Source organism: Dipodomys spectabilis, unplaced genomic scaffold (genome assembly GCF_019054845.1).
Source record: "Dipodomys spectabilis isolate Male_0828 unplaced genomic scaffold, ASM1905484v1 ptg000069l, whole genome shotgun sequence".
Taxonomy (NCBI): Eukaryota; Metazoa; Chordata; class Mammalia; order Rodentia; family Heteromyidae; genus Dipodomys; species Dipodomys spectabilis.
In genome coordinates, this window is record NW_024870746.1 from 24,691,552 (window position 1) to 24,717,993 (window position 26,442).

The 26,442-nt window shown below is 42.4% G+C and overlaps 1 protein-coding gene across 1 annotated transcript in view; it reads left to right on the forward strand.

The window, feature by feature from the left end:
- The window catches only part of Dstyk (dual serine/threonine and tyrosine protein kinase), a 60,647-nt gene extending 34,845 nt beyond the window's left edge, over positions 1 to 25,802 (forward strand). Inside the window, exons 3-13 of the mRNA XM_042681328.1 lie at positions 4,544 to 5,207; positions 10,841 to 11,073; positions 11,461 to 11,544; positions 12,202 to 12,378; positions 12,988 to 13,117; positions 13,476 to 13,632; positions 14,114 to 14,246; positions 17,843 to 17,956; positions 20,480 to 20,594; positions 23,053 to 23,187; positions 23,573 to 25,802. Coding sequence (XP_042537262.1) covers positions 4,544 to 5,207; positions 10,841 to 11,073; positions 11,461 to 11,544; positions 12,202 to 12,378; positions 12,988 to 13,117; positions 13,476 to 13,632; positions 14,114 to 14,246; positions 17,843 to 17,956; positions 20,480 to 20,594; positions 23,053 to 23,187; positions 23,573 to 23,760 — 2,130 coding nt within the window. The 3' untranslated portion in view covers positions 23,761 to 25,802. The remainder of the gene's footprint in view (positions 1 to 4,543; positions 5,208 to 10,840; positions 11,074 to 11,460; positions 11,545 to 12,201; positions 12,379 to 12,987; positions 13,118 to 13,475; positions 13,633 to 14,113; positions 14,247 to 17,842; positions 17,957 to 20,479; positions 20,595 to 23,052; positions 23,188 to 23,572) is intronic.
- Positions 25,803 to 26,442: the final 640 nt, after the last annotated feature.

Consider the following 26,442-nt stretch of genomic DNA (forward strand, 5'->3'; position numbering starts at 1 on the left):
ACTGCCATACTACTGACCATGGTCACTGCTCATGGCAGTGTCCTCCCATTCCTGCTCACATAGGTCATTTCCCATATACTTTGTGACTTCTTTGTGATAGCTCAGCCAGTTGTTGGAGGATATTATCTTGATTCATACAGTATCTGTACTGTTTATGTCAGCATAAACTTTTTTTTCCTCCCTTAGTGCTGGGGTTTAAAGTTAGGGTCTTTTTGTGGTCTTGATGTACTTTTTTGTTCATAGCTGGTGCTTTACCATTTGAGTCATATGTCTACATCCAGCTTTTTGTTGGTTAACTGGATGAATAAGTCATTGTCCTGATAGCCATCCGCATTAGAACTCTTTGCTTTTATGCAACTGACTTTGGGATGGTAAGGAAGCGGAGACCTTTTCTGGCTCACCATTTCAGCCCGAGTATATAACTGTTTCTGGTTTGAATCATCAGTTTGCACAGTTACCCTTCACTATAATTGAGCTTTAGGCAGTGTGTGGTGAGCCCATGTTCTTAGGAAACAATCTTTTTTAGTGGGTGAATTTCTTCATTAATTCTATATTTCTTCATAAGCAATTGCTTCTTGCCATGTGCCATGTTGTATAAAAAGCAAAACCCAACAGGCAATACTCTGGTGTTTGGAGACTAGCAAGCACCATTCTATTTCATTCTCTTATCTCTGCCAGGAAAATTAATAGTGACAGATGAATTTCTATAATTCCATGGATTTGTGCTTTAGGAGCTACATCTCTTTAGGAGCTGAATCTTCAAAATGGGAACTGAGGAGTGCTCTTAAGATTCTCTGAGCTTCTTTTTCCTTTATTTAGGAACGAAATGCTTACTCACTGCTTCTTTCTCGAAGTGAAGGCAAACAGCAATTTCAGTTAAATATATGGGATAAAATGTGTGGGATGTGGGCTGATAGATTTTACATGATGATTGAATGCGGTTTTGAGCAAGTAATAAAGGTGTCATCTCTTCACTAATTCATTCCACAAGTATTTGCTGGATGCTTACCAAGTGATAAGTACTATACTGGGAGCTGGGAAGGAGTGTAGCACTCTTCCATGCATCAGGCTGTGGTCAGATTGCTGGCTTATGTGGCTGTAATAGAACCCAGGCCAGCTTGGCTCATCTCCTTGATAGGAACTTTTTATTTTTTCACTCCCTGTCTCTAGGAGACAGTGCTGGCTTCCCTTTTGTTTATAACTGTCAAGTGTGAGTCATCCCTTAGTTGTAAGTATTGCAGAATTGCAAATCACATTTCATTTTAATTTGTACTGTTGCCAGGTCTCAGCCTATGGCCCTTTGCCTGTCTCCTAACAGTCATGATAGAGCAGTGAGACCAGCTGTACAACTGAACTGACTGGGAAAGAGAGAAGACAGAGTGTGGTACTTACTTTTTGTCCCCCCCCCCCTCCCCTGCCCCAACCATTGTGGGGCTTGAACTCAGGGCCTGGGTGCTGTCCATTAGCTTTTTTGTTCAAGGCTAGCTCTCTACCACTTTGAGCCACAGCACCAGTTCTGGTTTTTGAGTGGTTAATTGGAGATAAGAGTCTCAGGGGAACTTTTCTTCCCCAGGCTGATTTAAACTGCAATATATCTCAGCCTCCCAAGTAGCTAGGATTATAGGTGTGAGCCACCAGCACCCGGCCAAACAAAATTCTGAGAATTTTCTAAATAATATTTAATTTAATTTTGAATATTTGGCTTTTTTTCCTGTACCAAGATTTGTTGATTTATAGCTTTAAAAATTATATAATTGTGTATATATATATATTGGAGAGCTTTGCAGTTAAAAAACTACCTAATATAGTTTTTATTTCTTGGGGTTTTTTTTTGGTCTTTATCTCATCACTAATACTGGTATTTATACAGTTGTATATTCCATTCTAAACCTTGAAATTTTTCTTAGATCCCAAGTTTTAAAAAATGCCTCCCTGAAGTGACTCATTCTCCAATAAATGTGACTCAGGAGGTCAAAGGAGTTGTTTTGAATAGCAAGATGAGCATCAGACTAGTTTTCCAACCAGAACACATGCAGTCCCTGCAGTTTGAGGCACCGATGAACCAGCAAATTCCTCTTGGCCTGGGCTTGGGTAAGGAGTAGGTGGATTTGTGCAGTGTTTGCTCAAATTACAAAGGGGCACATTAACTTTACCCAAGTTAAAAGTGGCCGGCCAAATGAATGTCATGTGACCTACCTGAAAATAAAGCCTAGCTCTTTGTTGCAAAGATGATGAGTGAGACATTTGTGCTTTGCTGAGGAGGGAAAAGATAAAGAACAAACAAAAAACCAGTAGACTCACAGACAAATGTCAGTGTTGATGAAAACTAGATACTAAATGTAATAGGTAATATTTCCTAGTTCTTGTTCAATTTTTCCCTTTTTATTTTTGAGACAAAATCTTGCTGTTTAGCCCAGGCTGGCCTGGGAATTGGCTGTGTAGCTCAGGCTGGCCTGGGAATTGGCTGTGTAGCTCAGGCTGGCTTTGGAGTCATCTTCCTACCTCTGCCTCCAGATAACAGGTGGGTAAGTGCCACCTCACCCATCTCCTCAGTTCTTTTAAAATTTTCCTAGGCTTTGCTGTCTCACTCAGCCTTTTGCTTACAACTGGCACTTTACCATGGAGCCACGCTTTCAGTTCTTCTTTTCTGCTGGTTAATTGGAGAGAGACTCTCCTGGACTTTTTTTTTTTTTTTTTTTTTTGCCTGAACAGGCTTCAAACCATGATCCTCAGATCTTACACCTGAGTAGCTAGGATTACAAGCGTGAGCCTAGTCACCCCTTTAGGTAAATTTCAAATACAAGGAGGGAACTGTGACTGGGGTAGAAATAATATATTGTTAAGTACCTTGACTCTTCTCAAGAAGGAAGTAGAAAATAAAAACAGAAACAATAGACTAAGAAAAAGACCTGTTTATTTCCAAACCAAAGATCATTCTGGAAACTGGGATTGATTATACACAACAGATTGTCATAAAAACAAGATTTTAAGGGGAGGATTGGGGGAGGGCAGGGGGAGGATGGGAAGGAATGGGAAGGGGAAACAAAGGAGGAGGCTACAATGCTTGATAAGAAATGAACTCATTATCTTGCCCATGTAATTGTAACCCCTCTGTACAGTATTTTCACAAAAACAAAAAACAGAAAACAAGAGCTTAAGCAAGATGGATGTTTTCCTTTCTTGTGAAAGAAATCTGCAGGCAGGCAGTTGAGTTGGTGTGGTGGCAGCTCAGTGGTTGACAGGGACCCAGGCAGGCCTCCTTTCTTGTTGCTTCATTGTCCTTAGCATTGGCTGCCTAGGTTTGCTGCATATTAAGGCTGATCTAATTGTTACATCTTCACTGTAGGCAGGAAGATGGGCAAGGCAAAAGATCATGCTTACTGCTAAAATCCCGACTCCCCAAGAGTTTTCTAGAAGATCTGCCCCAACTGTAGAGGAAGTTTCCTTCTCAAAAAAAAAAAAAAAATTGGCCATGTAAACACCAGTCTCTTGCATTCCAAATGATCACATTGAAGGTTTTAAACAAGACTTAGGTGGTGTGGTAAAGACTGTAGAGATACCTGTAGAAGTTTTGATGCACTTGGCAGTTTGATTCATAACTGATGGGTTCAGTAATACTAAGGACTTGTGTTAGGCCTTGGAGTTTTGTTAGTGAAAAGGATAAACATGTTTTCTGCTTTTAAAGGGCTTACAGGCTACACGTGGGGAACACGTGGGTTTTATTTTTATTTACTTATTTTTGTCAGTTGTGGGATTTGAACTCTGGGCCTGGGCACTGTCCCTCAGCTCTTCAGCTCAAGGTGAGTGCTCTACTACTTGAGCCACAGCGCCACTTCCTGTCTTCTGGTGGTTTTATTGGCGTTAAGAGTATTGCGAACTTTCCTGGGCGGGGGGGGGGGGGGGGGGGGGGGGGTGGCTTTAAACCATGATTCTCAGATCTCAGCCTCCTAGCTAGGATTACAGGTGTGAGCTCCCGGCGCCCGGCTACAAGTGGGTTTTAATTAAGTAAATTACAAATGTGTTGAACTTTGAAGTAAAGAGTGTCTGGGACTATGTAATAGGAAAGACTAAGGATATGAGATACGTGTTCATTGAGATCTAAAAGATGCTCCAGAGTTAACTAGGTAAGAAAGTAGTCATGAGGGTGTGAGAGGAAGGCAAGGAGAAAAATGTTCTGGGCAGTCTTACTTCCAGTCTGATAATTTCCATATCCTTTTCTTTTTCTTCTATTATTTGTCTAATACTTCATCAGAGGAAATGTGGGCATTTCTAAGCACCAAAGGAAGACAGAGACTAAATATAGTTTTCATCTGTAATGGCTACAGGACTGCCATCCTTCCTGGTTGTTTGTTCATTCTCTAGATGAGTGGCTGCCTGTCTAAAGTTGCACAAGGGAGTGTTGGTATCAAACAGATGATGGCACTGCACTGAAGCCCAGTTGCTCCCACGTACATGTGGATTTTGGTCTCAATGTGGGACTTTGGGAGGCAAGGGTTGGTTATGATCCTGTGGCGCTGATGTGACCTCCCCCTTCCTCTTCTAGGAAGTGGACATTGTGGTGGCACCATGCCAAGGCCTTCGGCCCGCAGTGGATGTTCTGGGGGATTTGGTGAATGATTTCTTGCCTGTGATAACCTATGCACTCCATAAAGATGAACTTTCTGAGAGAGATGAGCAAGAGCTTCAGGAAATCCGAAAGTATTTTTCCTTTCCCATATTTTTTTTCAAAGTGCCAAAGTTGGAGATAATAGAGTCCTCCACCAGGACAATGGAGAGTGAAAGATCACCACTGTATCACCAACTAATTGACCTGGGCTATCTGAGCAGCAGTCATTGGAACTGCGGGACCCCTGGCCAGGATATAAAAGCTCAGAGCATGTTGGTGGAGCAAAGTGAGAAGTTAAGACAGCTGAGTACATTTTCTCACCAGCTGCTACAAACTCGCCTGGTGGATGCAGCCAAGGCCTTAAACCTGGTGCACTGCCACTGCCTCGACATCTTTATTAACCAGGCCTTTGACATGCAGCGGGACCTGCAGATCACTCCTAAACGGCTAGAATACACTCGCAAAAAGGAGAACGAGTTGTATGAATCATTGATGAATATTGCCAACAGAAAGCAAGAGGAAATGAAAGACATGATTGTTGAGACACTCAACACCATGAAGGAGGAACTCCTGGATGATGCTGCCAACATGGAGTTTAAAGGTAAGTTCCAGAGAGGGTGAAACGTGGGCTTCAGAAGTCAGACTGCATATTTTCAAATCTATTACTATACTAACTAGCTGTGAGGGCTGGGCAGATGACTTAACTTTTGACTTGTAAGGTTCAGCAGGACTCCCTGCTAAGTTAGTTGTCTGAGGTGGCTTTTCTTGCTCTCAGACTTTCCTGGAAGTGTCTTCTCCTTTGCAGGGCCCAGCCCAGCTTTTGGGAAATTTATCCCACTCTCTCTCTTACTTCCCTTTTTGTCTGTGTACCTTGGCCCCATGGGAGCTGGAGAAGAGTGGCTTGGAAAGGTTTACTACATTGTGCTGTCAGCATTTCTCCTTGTTCTTGTTGTTTCACGCTCTCATTTTCTTTTTTTTTTAAATTATTAAAACTTTAAAAATTGTTATTATAAAGGTGAGGTACAGAGGGATCACAATTCATGTCAGGTAATGAGTGTATTTCCTTTTGGACAGTGTCACCTGACCTCATTTTCTCTTCAGGCTACTTCTTCTAAAAGCACAGAAGGATTTATTTTTATGCCTTCGGACAGTCTGATTCTTCACAAATGGTTATTAACAAAATTGGGCAAAAGCCCTTGGAGAGTTCTTTTGGTGTCTGAGGTTTAGATGCTGCTGACTGTACACTGACTACTTGTGTAAACCTCAGTACATGAACTTAATTCTACTACCTTTTAATTACAGTGATAGGGTTTGCTGCTTGCTCTTCAGATCCTCAGTCATAAGTACATACCAAATTGACTGGGTAGCTTTCTGAAAATACTGGTGCTCAGGACCTCTGATGATAACTCCAGACTTCATCAGGGTTTCTGACATGGGACCTCTGTGTTGTAGAATCTTCCTAGACAGATTCCATTTATTTCTATCAAAAAATGATAGAACTGAGGCTTAAAAGGACTAATTGGGCTAGTTAGTGTAGTTAGTGTTGCTCGGATAGTAGAGTACCTGCATAACAATTATGAGGCCTTGGGTTTAAACCCCAGAGCTGTTAAAAATAAAAAAAAGTTAAGTAATCTGCCCAGCCCTCACAGCTGGTTAGTAGAGTAATAGATGTGAATCTATGCAGTCTGACTTCTGAACCTGTACTGTGCGTGTGCGTGTGCTGGTACTAAGGCTTGAACTCAGGGCCTAGCTTTTATCCTTTAGCTTTTTTGCTCCAGGCTGGCATTACACCATTTGAGTCATACCTCCACTTCTGGCTTTTTGGTGGTTAATTGAATATAAGAGTCTGATGGACTTTCTTGCCTGGACTAGCTTCAGACCTTGATCCTCAGATCTCATTCTCTTAAGTAGTTAGGATTATAAGCATGAGCCACCAGTGTTCGACTCTCACTCTGTCCTTTTAATTCCTGTGTGTTACTGCTTTTTAATCTTCCTAGTTACTGATGTCACCTTCCTGATGCCTAGCTTCAAAGCCTCAGCATATCCTTACCTCATCTTCTATCCCATATCCCCATCTCTAACCAGTTGCCGAGTATGGATGCGCGTTCCTTCATATCTTATATTAACTTGTGCTGTTGTTATAAAGGTGATGTATAGATAGAGGGGTTACAGTTACATTGGTTAAGTGTACTTTTTTTTTTTTGGACAATGTCACCTCTTCCCTAGCTTACGCGAACTTTTTCTGTTCTGTCTTTAGCCTAACTGAACTAGTGTTAACTAATGATTCTTTCTGATGTCCTTCTCTACTTAATCTTTATTGGTTCTTTGTTTGTACAGACTAGGTTTAAAGTTCTCAGTCTAGTAGTAAACATCTTCCAAAACCAAACCCTGTGCCAATCTAATTTCCCACTACCGGCTTTCCTATAATTTTTGGGTGTTGGTGGTCACAACTGCTTACTGTCCTCCCTTCCCCTTTTTTCTTTCTTCATGCCCTGCCTTTAGCCTGAAATGTCTTTTTTTTTTCTCCCTGTGAATTTCTAAATCCTTCCTACCCTACAGGCTTTTCCAAATGCCATTTTCACAAAGTTCTTTTTAGTTTTCTTTCCTACAAACAGTAGCCAACTGAGCCTCCACAGCGTTTAATCTGTAACTTTCATCGATAATTTAATTTCACGTATAACTTTCACTTTACTGCAATACGTTACTTTCTTTTTCTGGTCGGTTGTGGGACTTGAACTCTGGGCCTGGGTGTTGTCCCTCAGATCTTCAGCTGAAAGTCTAGTGCTCTCCTATTAAGCCACAGTGCCACTTCCACTTTTCTGGTTGTTAATTGGAGATAAAAGTTTCACAGACTTTTCCTGCCTGGGCTGGCTTTGAACTTTGATCCTCAGATCTTAGCCTCCTGAGTAGCAGGATTAAGGCGTAAGCTACTGAGGCTTGAACTCAGGGCCTGGGCACTGTTCCTGAGCTGCTTTTCTCAAGGCAAGCACTCTACCACTTGAGCCACAGGCCACTTCTGGCTTTTTCTGTGTACTGAGGTACTTTTTATTCTTTTTTGTCGGCTGTGGGGCTTGAACTCTGGGCCTGGGCGCTGTCCTTCAGCTCTTCAGCTCAAGGCGAGCGCTCTACCACTTTGAGCTACAGCGCCACTTCCGGTTTTCTGGTGGTTTATTGGAGATAGGAGTCTCATGGTCTCTCCTGCCCTGGCTGGCTTTGAACCTCAATCCTCAGATCTCAGCCTCCTGAGTAGCTAGGATTACAGGCGTGAGCCACCAGTGCCCGGCTTACTTTTTATGTGGTACTAAGGAATCGAACTAGAGCTTCATGCATGCTAGGCAAGCACTCTACCACTAGGCAAGCACTCTACCACTAAGCCACATTCCCAGCCCTATTTGTGTACTTTTAATTACTTTCCAAAAATCTGGGAATGAAGGAAAATAGAATCTGGAGATCACTCATTATCATATTCCTTGCAACAAATTTTGGTGTTTTGTTTTTTTTTTTTTTTTTGGTTTGTTTGTTTTGGGGTGCTGGGAATTGGACCCAAGGCTTCATGCATGCTGGACAAGTGCTCCATACTGAGCTACATGCCCAGCTCCAGTACAATCTCTTAAATATCTTTGGAGACTGTATGAATTTGTGAATAAAGGCATCTAACTATGACATGCTTATAAATACAAAGGAAAGTAGTTGACTTTAGTGAAGATAGGTGCTTGAGTTCTTATCTTTGTGAAGAGGAACAAAGATAAGTCTTTGGCAAGTTCCCAGTGCGGGGAGGAGTGGCTGAGAATTGTTAACCCACAGTGGGAATTCTAGAAAGTCCTCTCCCATATTTAATTAAGGGTACTGGTGCATCAAAGTGCACATGATGGAAACAAGTCAGGGCAGCCAGTGAAATACTTGATTGCCCATTCTATGGCAGGCATACCATGTTAGGTACCTAGGACAGAATGGTTAGCTAAACAGTTGATCAAATGTCCGATTTGTGGATATACTTACTAAGAGCTCTGTATTAGATACAACTAAGTGTTTGGTTCTCGCCTTGTTCTAAATCTTTTCTAGGCAATTACAGGATAGACTTAAGAGCGTTCGTTACCTCTCATATATCCTGAGGAGTCAGATGCTGTGACTGTTACTTATCTTTAAATAAAGTAATGTATGCAGCTGGGCACCAGAGACTCATGTCTGTAATACTAGCGATTTAGAAGGCTGAGATCTTTCCTGTCAGCCTAGGAATGAAAGTCTATGAGGCTCTTATTTCCAATTAATCGCCAAAAAGCTGAAAGTAGAGCTGTAGCTCAAGTAGAGTTCTAGCCTTGAGGAAAAAAAAACAAAACAAAATTCAGGGACAGTAGCCAGGTCATGAGTTCAAGCACCAGAACTGGTGCACGTCTGCACACACACACACACACACACACACACACACACACACACACACGCACACACACACACACACACACACACACACACACACACACACACACACACGTGAGTTCTAGCCTTGAGCAAAAACAAAGCTCAGGGACAGTAGCCAGGTCCTGAGTTGGAGCTAGAACTGGTGTGCACGTGTGTGTGTGTGTGTGTGTGTGTGTGTGTGTGTGTGTGTATACATACACAGACACATGTAATGCATGCGTTCTGGGTAACATAATATGCATAGTTTTGAAACTATTAATTATTTAAAAGATAAAAAGAAGCACACATGGTACTTAATTCAAAGATGTCAAGTACACCATCCCCAGCCCATCAAGCTCCCATTCCCCATTTCTTTGCACCTTGCTTCTTCACTTTTCCTATTTGTGTCTTAGCTTTTCATAAAGGTTCCTGCAAGTCTGTCTTTATGGACACAATGTATTTATTCTACTGATGACAGTTAGGCTGCTTCCTTTCCCTCCCTACTACAGACTATACTGTATTGTATAAATCTACTTATTTGTGAGAATATATTTCTAGAAAACATTTCTGAAAGTAGAACAGTTAGGTGAAAGAATGTTGGTCAGTTTAAATTTTGGGTAGATTTTAAATTTTCTCTGGAGAGCCAGTACCAAATTAAGTTTCTACTAATAGACTTCTTTTTTATAGTATATTTATATTTTTTGTTGAGATTAAGTGACATATATTTCACAGTATTGTAAGATAGTGATACTTAGCTAGTCACGTTTTAACTGTCACAGGGTGCTTTGTCATTATCATATAAAGCTTATGAATTCTACAAACTTTGACACTACAACTACTTTTTCCAAATCGGGTAATATGTACATTTCTTTCCTTTTCCTTTTCCTTTTGCTGTTCCCTCTTTCTCTCTCATCCCCTCCCTCCCTCCCATCGCTGCCCTTGAGTTGCTTAGTTCACTTTCATCAATGTCCAGGGCAACTGATGGGCCCCTCGGTGGTATTTTTTCACCTGTTTCTCTCTGATTCTGTGCCATCCTCCTAGCTTCCCTCAGATGTGCACATTTATATAATATATGTGAGGTCAAGCACACGGAGTCATCTGTAGTGGATCCATTCATCTGTAGTGGGGTGTCTGGGTTGTTTTCCCATCTTGGCTACTCTGAACAGTGCAACAATGAACATGGGAGGTGCTTGTGCACTATAGACTTCTAAACACCAGTAGAAGTTTCCTACTTTCCTAGAAGCAGATCGTGTGTGTGTGTGTGTGTGTGTGTGTGTGTGTGTGTGTGTGTGTGTGTGTGTGTGTTTTCTGTGTGTATGCTGATACTGGGACTTAAGCTTAGGACCTCACATTCCCACTTCTGGCTCTTTGTTGGACAATTGAAGATAAGACTCACAGAGTTTTCTTCCTGGGCCAGCTCCAAACCTCAATTCTCTGATTTCATTTTCTTGTGTAGCTAGGATTATAAGCATGAGCCACTGGAGCCTGGTTGGAGCAGATCTTTTTTTTAACTTAAGTTCTTCTGTTCTCTGGCTTACTAAACAGATTTTTTTAATTCTAAGAGGTAATTATGTAATAGAGACAATTAACCATTTAAATTTATTTAATAATAATTGATTAGAATTGATTTCCTAACTCTTGGAATCTTCTCATTAGTATGCTAGGCAATGTGAAGTTTTACATAAGTCCTAGACTTTGACATCTATGAGCTTTGTTACTTCCTAACTATACCTTCTGTTTCCCAGTGCCCACGTTGTCTTCTCTCTATAGCTATCGTTGTGAGAGTTTATTGGCTGTGACTTGGGATATGCCCTTATTTAGTGTGTTTGCCCTTTTTAGATATCATTATACCCGAGAATGGAGAACCAGTGGGTACCCGAGAGATCAAATGCTGTATCCGACAAATCCAGGAACTAATCATCTCCCGGCTTAATCAGGCAGTGGCTAACAAGCTGATAAGCTCAGTGGATTACTTACGAGAAAGCTTCGTGGGGACACTAGAACGGTGTCTGCAGAGCCTGGAGAAATCACAGGATGTCTCAGTTCACATCACCAGTAATTATCTCAAACAGGTATATAGGGAATGGTTGTTAAGATGCTGTGTTATGGATAACACATGGAACAATTCACACAGAAGCCAAACTTCAGATTAGCAAGAGTCTCCCTTTCAACTTTTGGCCAGTTCAGTTTGAATTTTAATTCATTTTTCTATCACATGACCACTGTCTGTGGGAGGTGTTAGTAAACTGTAAAATTGCAGTTGATGAACATGGAGAGATAAAAGGGCTTACATAGTCATATACTAAGTAATTAACTTGAGTTGATGCTGTGTATAAATTTAGAAACCCTGAGACTGGACTGTGCTCTTGAAGTAAATATCATGTCTCATGTTACTCCTTGGGGGCATAGTTTTAGATACTTAGGGCACTTTTTTTGTGTGTGTATGTATTCTCTTTCAGATCTTAAATGCTGCCTATCATGTTGAAGTCACTTTTCACTCAGGGTCTTCAGTTACAAGGATGCTGTGGGAACATATCAAGCAGGTAAGGGTTGCTTAGAGAAAAAGATTTCAGTCCCTAGTTGGATCACAGGAAACCTAGTTACTCCAATAGAGAAATGATATCTAAGATCTGCTGTTAAAGTAGAGTGGCCATATGTTTTGGTTTACCTGCTTTGAGAGGATTCTTGCTTATGCCTACTTTCAAATAATTATCAACAGTGCTTCCTTTAGGTCTTGAAAATTGTGAGTTTAAATGATACTTCACAGAGACACATGGTGCCACCTCATTAGCTTCTTCCTATTTCTTTTATCTAGTCTTGTATTTATTAGGCATCTCAAAACTAGGCATTACTGTTGCTAGAGGCCAAGAATGCAGTTCCTGTTGTAGAATTGGATCTGGTTGTTACAGAGTTATTTACTGCTTATGAAAGAGATCTCACAGGTACTCCCTGACTCTGAATGTAATGCATTGAGGGTTTGTGGGCATGTAGTCTAGGCCTAGTGTCTTTTGATGCTTCCTGGCTGAGCCCTGATTTTGAGGGATGTAGAATTGGAGAGGATCCTGGAGTTTATATGGCTCCTATCTTAAAGAGTTTACTCTTCAGTCAGTGGATAACCTAGAAAATGGAAGATGTTGTTGGAGCCTTCTGGTAGTTTCTTTCTTCATGCTGCAATGACCTCACTGTCTTTATCTTTGCAGATTATCCAGCGTATCACATGGGTGAGCCCACCTGCCATCACTCTGGAATGGAAGAGGAAGGTGGCCCAGGAAGCCATAGAAAGCCTCAGTGCCTCCAAGTTGGCCAAGAGCATTTGCAGCCAGTTCCGGACTCGGCTCAATAGCTCTCATGAGGCTTTTGCAGCCTCCCTGCGGCAGGTTGGTATGTAGGAAAGAGGCACAGCTGGAATAAGCAAGGAACGGCTTCAAAATCTTCAAAATCAGAATCTTCCAGTCAGGAAGATTTTGCTCTCTACCCTCTGTATAATTGAAGAATCATCAGTGTCTTTTCCTTTTAGTCTGTTTGTTATAGGATAGTATTATGGTAAAGAAAGTTTCAGCAATAAGTTTTTCATGTGGATATTTTTCTAACTCTAGGGAGAATGGAAGGAGCTCAGTTAATTTGTCCCCATTTCACGGAGAGAGAAAAGGATATAGAGGAGTAGGAACTTTATGTAAGTTAGCATGGTGTTTTAGGAATGAGTGGTGGAAAGGGATAGCATTTCAGCTTTCGTACTAACGTATGTTTATGAGACATCTGCTTGTCTGTTGAGTGTGTGTGCCCTCTGAGTGTATGTGTGTGTGTAGAGTATGCATCCAAGAGGTAAATCACTGTCCTGACAGTTCACCATTTGCTAGTCACTTCATTCAACATGTCATGTGCCTGTTACTTATTTCTCCTAATTGTCCATATGAGGTAGATAGTATTATTCCTACATGACAGGTGATGGGGACTTGGTAAGTCAGAGTTTTCTCTGTCCCTCCCAGCTGGAAGCTGGCCATTCAGGCCGGCTGGAGAAAACTGAAGATCTGTGGCTGAAGGTTCGGAAAGATCATGCCCCACGCCTAGCCCGCCTTTCCCTTGAGAGCCGTTCTTTACAGGATGTCTTGCTGCATCGTGAGTCCTTGTTTTTTCCTTCTAAGTAATTTAGAGAGTTCAGGATCTCTGACATTCTTATGCCCAGCCTCTGAGAATGAATTCCAGAGTCTCAGGTTGCTGCCTTGAAAAATTCTATTGAGTAGTTCCTAATGTGTTTTTGGATTCTGAAAGTCTATTTCGTCTTGCTATTCATATAGCTTAAATAATGTGACCCAAGCTTATGTTAGCTAAACCAGTTCAGATACTTTCTAATGGTTTAGAATGTCAGATTTTCTCCCCCTGTACTTAGGTAGGTCTACATCTAAGAATCTTAAAGAAATTGCCAGGTAAGTTGCCATCCCTCCTGTCTTATTGTTGCTGCCTCTGTATCTTACAGGTAAACCTAAATTAGGACAGGAACTAGGCCGGGGGCAGTATGGAGTTGTATACCTGTGTGACAACTGGGGGGGACACTTCCCTTGTGCCCTCAAGTCAGTTGTCCCTCCAGATGAGAAGCACTGGAACGATCTGGCTCTGGAGTTTCACTACATGAGGTAGGTTCTGATCTACAGAAAAGGGAAAAGACTGGAATAGTTTGTATCAAGAGCTCCTGCCTGCCTTTTGTCTCCATACCTAGGTTTTACTTTTTCTTTTTCTTTTTGTTTATGTGGAATGCTAGTGCATGCTAGGTGAGCACTCTGCCATTAAGCCACATTCCTAGCCCCCCATACTTAGGTTTTAAATTCTATAGACTAGTGGGCCTTTGGTATCTTAGCTTGCTCCTTTCCCACCATTGTAACTTCTCAGACTCCTCATTCCATTTGTATTTCACTCTCTTACTTAGAGGCTGTTAATGTGTAGATTTCATGATTCATTGCCCTTGGTGGAGAGGCTTTGCTCTGCTGTCTGCACTGAGATCCATTCCCTCTGGATGCAGACTAAGCATGCCTTGAGGTTTTTTTCTTCCTCTGTTCTGACATCTTAAGCAGAGTTAGAGTCCAAGTGTTGTGGCCCAGACCTCTCTCCTTTCCACAGATCTCTGCCAAAGCATGAGCGATTGGTGGATCTCCATGGCTCAGTCATTGACTACAACTATGGTGGTGGCTCCAGCATTGCTGTGCTGCTCATTATGGAGCGGCTACACCGGGACCTCTACACAGGGCTGAAGGTGAGGCGAGGCAAAGAGAGGGCAGGATTCAGCTGGAAGCCAGATCTACCACTTCTGCTCCTCCCTCCTTTCCCTCTTTCCTTTCCTTCCTTCTGTGTCTGTCTCTCCTCTCTTCATGATCTTTCATTCTTTCCTGTTTATTCAGAATTTCCTACTTTCATAAAGGGGTAATCAGGCAGTTATTTCCAGAAAAACCTTAAGCAACTCTCAGAACCTTTTTTTTGGTCGGTTGTGGGTACTGAACTGAGTGCCTGGACATTGTCCCTGACCTCTTTTGCTCAAGGCTAGTAGTGCTCTACCACTTTGAGCCACAGCATCACTTCCAATTTTCTGGTGGTTAATGAAGATAAGAGTCTCACAGACTTTCCTGCCTGTGCTGGCTTTGAACCACGATTCTCAGATATCAGTCTCCTGAGTAGCAAGGATTACAGATGTGAGCCATCACTACTGGCCTTTTTTTTTTTTTTTTTTTTGTCAGTCCTGGGGCTTGAACTCAGGGCCTGGGCATGGTCCCTGAGCTGCTTTTTTGCTCAAGGCTAGTGCTCTACCACTTGAGCCATAGCACCACTTCAGGCTTTCTCTGTTGATGTGGTACTGAGGAATCAAAGCCAGGGATTCATGTATGAATGGCAAATACTCTACCACTAAGCCACATTCCCAGCCCCTTCTTTTCTTTTCTACTTTTCTTTTCTTTTCCTTTCATAATACCGTCATTAGCCATTTTCTGGTAAACAAATCTAGACTTCTTAGATGTGAACAGTTTCCTTGTTGCTTTCATTTTTTCTTTTCCTTTTTTGCCTTTTTTTTTGATGATGAGTCTGGGCCTGGGCGCTGTCCCTCAGCTCTTCAGCTCAAGGCTAGTGCTCTACCACTTGAGCCACAGCGCCACTTCTGGCTTTTTTCTTTTTGTTTATGTGGTGCTGAGGAATCGAACCCAGGGCCTCAGGCATGCAAGGCAAGCGCTCTGCCACTGAGCTACCTTCCCAGCCCCCAGGCCAGTTTTTGTTTAGTCAGTAAATATGTACTAGGGACTAATGTATACAAGGTCCTATGTAAAGTACACATGGTGACTCACACCTATAATTCCAACTTCTTGGGAAGTGGAAATTGAGAGTATCAGGTAGCAATAAGATCTCAATTCAACAAATAGCACATGCCTGTTAGACCAACTACATGGGACATTAAATTTTTTTTTTTATTGTAAAGGTGATGTACAGAGGGGTTACAGTTACATGAGTAAGGAAGTGAGTATAATTCTTGTCAAACAGTGTTACACCCTCCCTTGTTTTCTCCTGCTTTCCCTCCCCCCTACATGGGACCTTTTAAATAGGAAGGTTTAGTCTAGGCCAGCCCAGACACAGGGTGGGACTGCATCTAAAAAAATAAAAAAGGATGGAAGTATGGGTCAAGTAGTAGAACACCTGCCTACTAGGAGAAGTACGACAAAAAAAAAAAAAAAAAAAGGCCCTGTATTAAGCACTATAAGGGTATATTAAAAAGTCTAAGTTCAGGCAGGTACCAGTGGCTCACACTTGTAATCCTAACTACTCAGGAGGCTGAAATCTGAAGATTGCAGTTTAAAGCCAGCCCGGGTAAGAAAGTCCATGAGACTCTTACCTCCAATAAGCGACTCACAAAAAAAGCTGCAAGTGACACTGTGGCTCAAGTAGTAGAACGCTAGCCTTGAGCCAGAGAAGCTCAGGGACAGCGCCCAGGCCCAGCAAAAAAAAAAAATCTGCCTTCTAGGAGCTTTTTGTTGTTGTTGTTTTGTAGTTCTAGGGATTAAACTCAGTGCCTTGTGCTTGTTAGGCAAGCACTTTGCCCTTGAGCTACACTGGCAGCCCAATTTCCAGAAACTTTAAGAAAGTTGTAGTTGGTGAATATTTCATGAAGATGTGGAGTTTGAGTTTGACCCATCTAGCTGGATGGGTAGCATGTGTGTAGTTTGAAAGAAGCAGCCACACCAGGGGAGAGGAAATGCCAGAACATCTGAAGGTCAGTTGGAAGCAGCTATTTCATTTTGGGAATGGAGGAGGTAACCTGCAAAGAGATACTGGAAAAAATTATACAGGAGTCAAAATGTTAAGAATTTCCATAGAATTCAGGTTTGTTGTAAACAAGAGGCTGCACAATGTACACATTTTTCTGACACAAGTCCCAGGAGGGTTTAAAGCAGAGATCACTGATACGGGGCTAGGGATATAGATGAGTGGTAGAGCGCTTGTTTAGCATGCACCAAGCCCTGGGTTCATTCACCAGCACTACCAAAAAACAAAACAAAACAAAAATCACATATATGAACTTGTTATATAATCTGATTTTAAAAAAATCATATGCTGGCATATGCTGCTGAGGAACTTTAAGTATCTGAGGGTGGCTGCTGAATTTCAACCCCTCATCTAAAACAGCTACCAAAAGCAAATGAAGTTTTTCATCTGTCCGTACATTAGGGCTGGGTAGGAGAGAAAAGCCAACCTGAGTATGTCAAAACAGGTTTCTTTTCATAGATTCCTCTTTTCTTTTTCTTTTCTTTTTTTTTTTTGGGTCCGGTTGTGGGGCCTGAACTCTGGGCCTGGGCACTATCCCTCAGCTCTTCAGCTCAAGGCTAGTGCTCTACCACTTGAGCCACAGCGCCACTTCCGGCTTTTTTCTTTTTGCTTATGTGGTGCTGAGGAATCGAACCCAGGGCCTTGAGCATGCAAGGCAAGCGCTCTACCACTTAGCCACCTTCCCAGCCCGATTCCTCTTTTCTAAAGGCTTCCAGAAGTAAGAAAACCTTAGACCTGCCTCGAGGACTCCTGAGGAATCAGTAAGATGAACTTTCCAAGGGTTTTTCTCTCTCCATCTCAGATGTGTTGAGCTCAGTAGTGCCTGATATATTTCCATAAATGGGATAGAATGCCCCATTTGGCTTTTGGATATGTAATATAGTGGCTTTGGTATTTGAACTCATAAAACCAAACCTGGGTAACCAGGCATGTGAAGCAGTTAATCTGTCTGAAGGATCTAGAAGCAGCTTTAAGGGTAGGTCTAGAGTTGGTACGATGGTAGAAATGAGCTCATACTTTTAGTTACTTGCTTATGCCTCTTCTGTTTACATCTGGGGGTCGTCCAGCAGGACCAGCCGCGCCCTACAAGGGCTTTATCTGGCTTTGTGATTTTTGGCTTCTTCTTTTACTCTGCGCTTTTTTTTTTTTTTTAGTACTGGGTTTTGATCTCAGGACCTTTTGTTTGTTTGTACTCATTAGGGAGGCAGTCTGCCACCTAAGCCACTTTTTGCTTTGATTATTTTTGAGATAGGGTCTGGGATCATAGGTGCATGCCACCATACCTAGCTCTAATTGGTTGAGCTGCAGTGTCATGCTTTTTTTTTTCCTGAGCTGGCCTCAAACCACAATCCTCCCATTTTCTCCGTACCCCCTCCCTCCTAGGTTGCTAGGATTAGGCTTTTTCTTAACTGCTCCCCCTTATTTGTTTTGTCCTCTGTGTCTTAATGCAGTTAGTTATTTAATACCTCACAGACTGAAATCTCATTTGGGTCAAGCTGGTTGAGCAGTTGCACTGTCATGACATGTCGGCTCTTTTGTCTTCTAAAGGCTGGGCTGACACTTGAGATGCGTTTGCAGATAGCTCTAGATGTGGTGGAAGGAGTCCGTTTCCTACACAGCCAGGGGCTTGTTCATCGTGATATCAAACTGAAAAATGTGCTGGTAAGTAAGACTGGTGTCCAAGAAACTCCTATGCTTCTTGGATTTAGCAAGCTTCTGTAGAGTGCATGCAAATATCAGACTGTCCTAGGAAACGTCCAGGAGGAAAGTGGTAGAGTTAACTGCTTCATAGGTGGACGGTATTTAGGTCTAGGAAGGAGTTTCAATAGAGACCTACTTACATTGTGGGGGTTTTCTCTCTACACTGTTGAAAAATGTTAACCTTACAGAAAAGGGAAGAATGTCACAATGAAGACCCATATACCCTTTATCAAGATTTATATTCTATTCTGTCATACTTTCTAACAGTCTTGTTGTCTTTATACACACACAAACGCACACTTTTTTCTGAACTACTTAAAAGTAAGTTACAGATCACATTTTGTAGCTAAATGTACCTTCTAATAAGAAAGGACAATCTTCTACATAATTAAAGTACCATTACTACACTCAAGAAATTTAACATTGAGGGCTGGGGAGGTGGCTCAGTGGTAGAGCACTTGCCTTGCATGCTCGAGGCCCTGGGTTCGATTCCTCAGCACCACATAAGCAAAAAGAAAAAAGCCGGAAGTGGCGCTGTGGCTCAAGTGGTAGAGCACTAGCCTTGAGCTGAAGAGCTGAGGGACAGCGCCCAGGCCCAGAGTTCAGGCCCCACGACCGGACCCAAAAAAAAAAAAGAAATTTAACATTGATATACTATTACTCAATATATGATTTATATTACACGGTCCACTTTTCCTAGTGAATCCAATTACTCCAAATATGATGTTGGTTTGATCCAGGACCCAGTCCAGTGTTAACACTGTGCATTTTGTTGTCATGTTCCCTTTGTCTCTTTAATCTTATAGAATAGTTTTTCTGCTTTTTGTTGTTATGACGTTGATGTTTTTGAGGAGTACAGGTCTTTGTGATTGCTGAGGGTTTGATGAGAGATGCTGAATGAGAGGTGAGGTGAGTATATGTACTTTACAAGGTGGAGCTTGTCAGAACTGTCACCCATCCTATAAAGAATCTTTTAGTCAGGCACTGTGAGCCAATTACTTCTGTAATCCTAGCTACTTAGAAGACTGTGATTTAGAGGATGGCAGTTTCATGCCAGCCTGGGCAGAAAACTTCATAAGATTTAATCTCCAAAATAACAAGCAGAAAACACACAAAACAAACAGATGTGGAGGCATGATTTCCAAGTAGTAGAATAACAGCTGAACAAGTCCTCTGTTCAAATCCTAGAACTACCTCCTCCCCCCAATCCTTTTTTTTTTTTTCTAAATAGCTTTAGAAAGCATTTATTTTAGCATATAACAAGATTATAGTATGCAAAATGGAGGGGGAGGGGAGTGAGCGAGAGAGATCGAGAGATTGATTTCCAGCTCCCCTTGTAGGAAATGGGAGATGAAGACTTAAAAAAGAATCCTTTGACATATTCCTCTTGAAAACTATATTAGAGTATAATTGTAATGTTTCTAGCAATACTTTAATGTTGTATAAAGATGACAGCAGTTTTCAGAAAGAGAAAAAAATCTCCCTAAAATTACAGGAAAAAACATAAGAGACTAATCAACCTCCAAATGAGATGGAGTTGTTCTATCAGGTATTTTTTTTTTTAATTGTGAAAATACCATACAGAGGGGTTACAATTACATGGGCAAGGTAATGAGTACATTTCTTATCAAGCATTGCTGCCTCCTCCTTTGTTTCCCCTTTCCATTCCTTCTCATCTCCCACTCCCCAGTCAGGTATTTTGTGTGTGTGTGTGTGTGTGTGTCTCTCTCTCTCTCTCTCTTTTTTTTTTTGGTTGGTCGTGGGGCTTGAACTCTGGGCTTGGGCGCTATCTCTGCGCTCTTCAGCTCAAGCCAGGTGCTCTACCACTTGAGCCACAGCGCCACTTCCGGTTTTCTAGTGGTTTATTGGAGATAAGAGTCTCACGGACTTTCCTGCCTGGGCTGGCTTTGAACCGCAATCCTCAGATCTCAGCCTTCTGAGTAGCTAGGATTATAGGCGTGAGCCACCGGCACCCAGCTCAATCAGGTATTTTTTATTTGTTGTTTTTGTTGTGCTGGGGATAGAACCAGGGCGCTGCCTGTTCTGGCTAAGCTCTCTTCTACTGACCTATAGCCCCAGTACTTTCTTGGATCTTTAGGAAAGGAAACTTGAGGAATTATAGAAAACTCCACACAGCTCACTAGAAGACCTCAGCTTTTTGCTCTTTAGTTACAAGAATCAGGAGCTGAAAGTTCTCCCTCAGTGTCCTTCTGAGAATTCTTATTCTTTCAAGACTGAATATTCTGGTTTGTGGTAGCACTATGCTAGGTGCCAGAGATATAAGGATGAAGACACAATCCCTGCAAACAAAGTGCTCAGAGAAGGGAAGGAGGACAGTAATAGGAATGAATTTGGAGACTGCAGGGTTGGAGATGGGATTTGTTAAGTACAACTGTAAGGTACCTGCTTTGAGCTTGGGTCTAGAGCTTAATGTTATACACAACCTTAGAGGCAAGGTGACTTCATTCTACTTTTTTTTGGCAGCTGGATAAGCAGAACCGGGCCAAGATCACTGATTTAGGATTCTGCAAACCAGAGGCCATGATGTCCGGCAGCATTGTGGGAACACCAATTCATATGGCCCCTGAACTTTTCACAGGTAAGGCTGCAGTACATGGAGGGGTTTGGGCAGGCCTCGGTGCTTTAACCTTGAGTGCTACCTCGCAGGTAAGTAGTACACACAAGCTCTGCCGGATGTCTGCTACAGGCAAGGAAGAAACCAGAACAGGAACTCTAAGGCAAGGAGGGGAGCAGTGAAGAGGGATAGGAGTGAGAGAGAAATGTTCAAATGAGAGTCACAAGTACCCTTACGCATGTGACTTTGGGTTGTCTGTGTCCTGAATGTCATAATGGGCAACAGTCATGATTGGTTGAATAACTCCTGTGATAGTTATGTATGTCTTTACTGAAGAACTTAGAGTTGATAGATTCACTGAAAGAGTAAAGTAGTTTGGTATAAGGCAACACTAAATGCTAAAGTAAGGGCTAAGTTTTTTGATGTTAGTATTTGGCAAAAAAATAAATGATGGTTTTGGATAGAACTTTAGTCCAGTCTAGAAAAGTGGTAGTTGGAAAAGGATTTCATATATATTAAGTATATATGCCCAATGTGGACATATTTCTGCATATTTTGTTTCATTTAATCCTCACAACAATCTTGTGATTGTTTTGATACATTTTTAAGTCAGTTTCATGAACAAAGAGACTAGGTTGGTGAAGTAACTCACAAACACTGGGGATAGAAGGTACTAGACCTGAGTATTGAATCTTGTCTTTCTGTCTTAGAGTCCAACCTTGTATATGGAGGAATACTGGAGACTGGAGAAAGGGAAATACTAAGGACTGTAACACAATCGAAACAAATAGTGGCAAACAAGATTGGAGTAAATATATTGAGCTTGAAAATCCTGCAGAGGACTTAGGCTTGCTTTTGAGCTTTTGATCAGGACTGCAAAGAAAATGTTTATGGAATATTAGTTTAGCAGCTGCAGAAGTTGGAGTGTGAATGAGAAGTCAGTGCAGGGAGCCCGGTTAGATGGTGGTTGTCTGCAAGACGAGGTTGCAATTAATGTTGAAACCAAACAATGCAACAGATTTGAGAGCAATTCAGAGGAGAAGAAGAAAGATTCTTTAATGTGACCAGTGAGCCATAAAGAACACAGAAGAGAGAAGACTGAAGTTTTGAGCCTGAGTGGATGAGGAATGGTTGCCAGAAAAACAGGAAGGTAATATAGGTCAGTCCTTAGTGTTGGGAGAGCTTCTAGTGGTAGCAATATATTTGAATATTTATTTCATTTCACTCTCCAGTCTTCCTCCCAGCTCTTCATCAAGTAATGAAGAAGGTTAGGAGTCAGAGAACTGTGATCTTGCCCATATCAGAACCAGACAGACTGGGCTGGGAAGATGGCTCAGTGGTAGAGTGCTTGCCTTGCATGCCTGAGGCCCTGGGTTCGATTCCTCAGTGCCACATAAGCAAAAAGAAAAAAGCCAGAGGTGGCACTGTGGCTCAAGTAGTAGAGCGCTAGCCTTGAGCTGAAGAGCTGAGGGACAGCGCCCAGGCCCAGAGTTCAGGCCCCACGACCGGACCCCCCCCCCAAAAAAAAAAAAAAAAAAAAACCAGACAGACAGTCATCATGTTTCTTTCCTAGGTTTACTTTTTCAAGTTTCTCTTCCCACTGCTCATACTCGGTTTTGGCTATTCCATTTTTAAATACCTCTGGTTATTTCTGCTGCTGTCAGAATAAACTTCCTGAAGTACATTATTTTCATACCCTGCATTAATACATAGATGACTGTCCACTGCTCACTAGATAGGAATCCTTCCCTCTGCCTTTAAAACTGGTTATTTTGAAACGGCATTTGATTGTGATGTAGTTTGGGCTGGCTTTAAACTCATGATTCTCCTGTCTCAGCCTCCCAAGTGCTGCTATTATAGGAGTGCACTACCATGCTACCATGCTCAGCTCAAAATCTTTATCTTACATTTCTAGTATACCTAATTACCTGTATTTCTCTAATATAATTCCCCCCGCCCCCCGCCCTTTTTTTGCCAGTCATGGGGCTTGAACTCAGGATTGGGTGTTCACTGTCCTTGGGCTTTTTCTGCTCAAGGCTAGTACTCTACCAGTGGAGCGACAGCTCTATTTCAGGTTTTTGGGGGGTTAACTGGAGATAAGAATCTCATGGACTTTCCTGCCCAGGCTGGCTTTGAACTGTGAGCCTTAGGTCTCAGCTTGCAGAGTAGCTAGGATTACAGATGTGAGGCACCTGCACCTGTCTCTAATACAAGTTTTCAGATTTATGTTCAGACCATCCCATTAACATGAAAGGCCTTACTTTTCCTTCTTTGTCAAGTTCAAATCTTGGCTTATTTAACCTCCCAGAACCATGGTTTTCTGGACTGTAACTACATATAAATGTGTCCTGTCTTCTGGCAAAATGGTATGAAGGATAGTAGATGTTTCAGGAAAGGCATAGAAAGACCTGCAATTTAAAAGTGCCAGCGATGCTGCTGCCTTCCCCTCCCTGCCTCACTGCCTTTCATCCTTTCTTACTAGGGAAGTATGATAATTCTGTGGATGTCTACGCTTTTGGGATTCTTTTCTGGTATATCTGCTCAGGCTCCGTGAAGCTCCCTGAGGCATTTGAGAGGTGTGCTAGCAAAGACCATCTCTGGAACAATGTGCGGAGAGGTAAGATCCACAAGCACCACCTTGTCCTACCTGCCCTGGTGAGAGCAAGTGGAGCCCAGACATTGTACAGGAGCCCTGTTCGCCTCTCTGGCCAGTCCAGAGCAGGATTCCATATATGTTTAGACCGCCACAGCATGTGGAAAGACAGTGCTTCTAGGAATGCTAGATTGAACTCTCAAAAATGCTTTTATTTAAAAAATAGCCAGTTCATTTGTTTCCTGTGCCAGTGTATTCCAGTTTTGTTGGCCACTACCCATTAGTTATAACCTACACTTGCAGTACAAGCCAGAGTTCCCTGCATTCCACACTGTCTGGAGCCCCAGCAGGCAGCGCCAGCCTCTAATGCTGGGCCCTTCTTGCCTTCTTTCCATGCTCCTCTCTCCAGGGGCCCGGCCTGAACGTCTGCCTGTGTTTGATGAGGAGTGCTGGCAGTTGATGGAAGCCTGTTGGGACGGCGATCCCTCTAAGAGGCCTCTCTTGGGCATTGTCCAGCCCATGCTCCGAGGCATCATGGACCGACTCTGCAAGTCCAGTTCTGAGCGACCAAACAGAGGATTAGATGATTCTACTTGAAAGCAGGGACTTTCCCCTTTCACTCTTCAATCCTTCCCTTCACCTTTTGGCTGTGGGGAGAACTTGATGTTTATTCACTATGGAAGCTCCCAAGGGAATTGGTGCTTGCTGGTGACCTCATGGGCAGAGATGGCTCCTGGACAGTGAAGAGTTGGATGACCAGCTGAGCATTCTGGGCAGTTTGCTGATGCCCACACTGTCCCTGTGGTATAGATGGTCTAAAATTTGTAAAAAGGAGACAAATGTTACTTTACCACCGTCTATAGATACTGTATTAGGTTGCTAAGACAGGAGTGGGAAACGCAGAGGCAGTAGGATTAAAATGTATTGCTTTCATGTTCTCAGCTCTAACTAGGCTTGGTTCTGCCCAGTGGTAAGGACCACTTAGAAAATTTGTGTGAACACAAGGACAACAAAAATAACTTGAGGTTGCCTGGTTCCTGTTATAAGTGACCAAGGATGTCACAAGGTAGGACAGACAAAGCTGTCTGCGGTGGCAGTGCAGTGTGTTTACATTTTAGGGCCACATGTCCTTGATACGGGGGTGGGGGGCTCACTGTTACATTTTGAAACCACAACAAAAAAAAAACAAGCATGTGCACATAGGGTGTGTGTGTGTGTGTGTGTGTGTGTGTGTCTTACTGACACACAGTCACAGCGATTATGGGAACTGCAGAGTGGACTCTCTCCTTGGGTCTTTCTCTGCCTGCTGCTCTCTTGATCTCAAGGAGGAAGAGCTGCATGTACTAAAGGTGGCTGAGGCCCTCCCCCTCCGCGCCCGCCCCCCTCCCCAGCAGTGTGAAACATGGCGAGACTGGGATGGTGGAGGCCCCGGTGGACCAGGGTCTGGGCACACACACCTCCCAGATGGGTTCCAACTTGTTTCTGCAACTTGAAAAAGTCAATTCTTTTGTGTTTGAATCTAACACACTAATGTTTTTAAAGCTTGACCAATGGTTAAAAAGCCAAGCTTTCTTCTGTTCCTTCTTTTTGCATTACTTTAATTTGTTACAAGAAAAAAGAACCAGAAAGAGGAGAATAGTGAGATTCTCATGAAGTGTACCTAAGGAAAGAAACTGATTTGTCAGAGCAGGGAGACAGATTAAACGTGGATACATCTCAGGGCTTGGCTTAAAGCCTCCCTCTACCAAACTAGTCCCATTAGATAGAGACAGAAGAAGGAGCAGCGGAGGGGAGTCACCTCCATCCATAATTCCAGTACAGACTGTGGTCTGGCCCTTGTGTCCACCTCCAAGGTATATGAAACAGTCAGGTGTGGTGGCTTCCTCCTATAATCTTAGTATTTCAGAAGCTGAGGCAGGAAGATCACAAGTTCAAGGCCAGCTTGCTAAATAGACTCTTTCAAAAAACAAAACCAAACAAAGTCTATGAAATAGGTCCCCAACTAGTTTTGACAGTAAGTGTTAAACTAGCTGCTATTTTCTAGAGTTGTTACTGAATGACCATCCTTAACATGTATAATATACATGGAATCTATAATCAATTTTTATATAACTTTTTTTTCCAGCAGTGCTGGGGTTTGAACCAAGATCCTCATGCATGCTGGTAAATGCTCTACCACTGAGCTACCCCCAAGCTTGATGTAACTTTTAGTTCAGTTTTAACTAGCCACTCTGGGCTCTGGTTAGGATGCACTTGAGCAGAAGCCCCCACGCACGTGTATTCCTTCAGAGCTCCATGTGATGCTGTGAACCTGCTTATGTACAGATGCCAGTGCCTTTGGGTTCACCAGCTCCAGCTCTGCTCTGGTATTATGTTCAGTATATCTCTTAGAACCTCAACAGCTATTCAGCTATACTTCAGGCTACTGTGTTCTCAGTGTAACCTGTTACCCTCCCAGGGACTGCAATGGACTTTCAGAAATCCAGGTGTGCAGTTAAGAAAGGAGAAATTAATAGTCTCTACTTAGTGAAAAAAAACATGTCTGTGCTGCATACGATTTCTAGAAAAGGGTCTGGGAATGTAGTTCAGTGGTAGAGTGCTTGCCTTGTATGCATGAAGCTTGGGGTTCAATTCTTCAATACCACATAAACAGAAAAAGCTGGAAGTGGCTCTGTGGCTCAAGTGGTAGAATGCTAGCCTTGAGCAAAAGAAGTTCAAGGACAGTGCCCAGGCCCTGAGTTCAAGTGCAAGGACTGGCAAAAAAAAAAAAAAAAGAATTTCTAGAAAAGCCCTTCATAGTCAGGGAACTGTAGACTGTTTCTTTTAACTCTTTTAATCAGGATTCTGTACTTCATTGTGGAGACCACATTCCTTACATTCTTTGGAAGTCTTAGCTCAGACACATACTTGGGAGGTTGGGTTTTTTTTTCTCCCCATCCAGTCTCTTTTCCATTTATCCCCATGGCTCATTTAGTCTGCTCTTAAATATGTTTCCTGGCAGACTCCCTACAACTTTTGCTGAGTGGGAGGGAGAGAGAGAGACTAATGGTAAATAAAGAGACGAGTGGTTGTTTTATAGAAGAAAAAGGTTAAAAAAGTATTCTTAGATAGGTGCAAAATATTCCTGAAAGTCTCCAGGCTAGCCAAAGTCCACTTGAGGACATTTGGCAGTATTATTTAAATACTCAGCAGGCTGAGTGCAGGATACGTGTGTATAATGTGTGTACTTGTGTTTTATAACATTGTTAGCTAATTCCTTGTTCCTTGGCATCCATATTA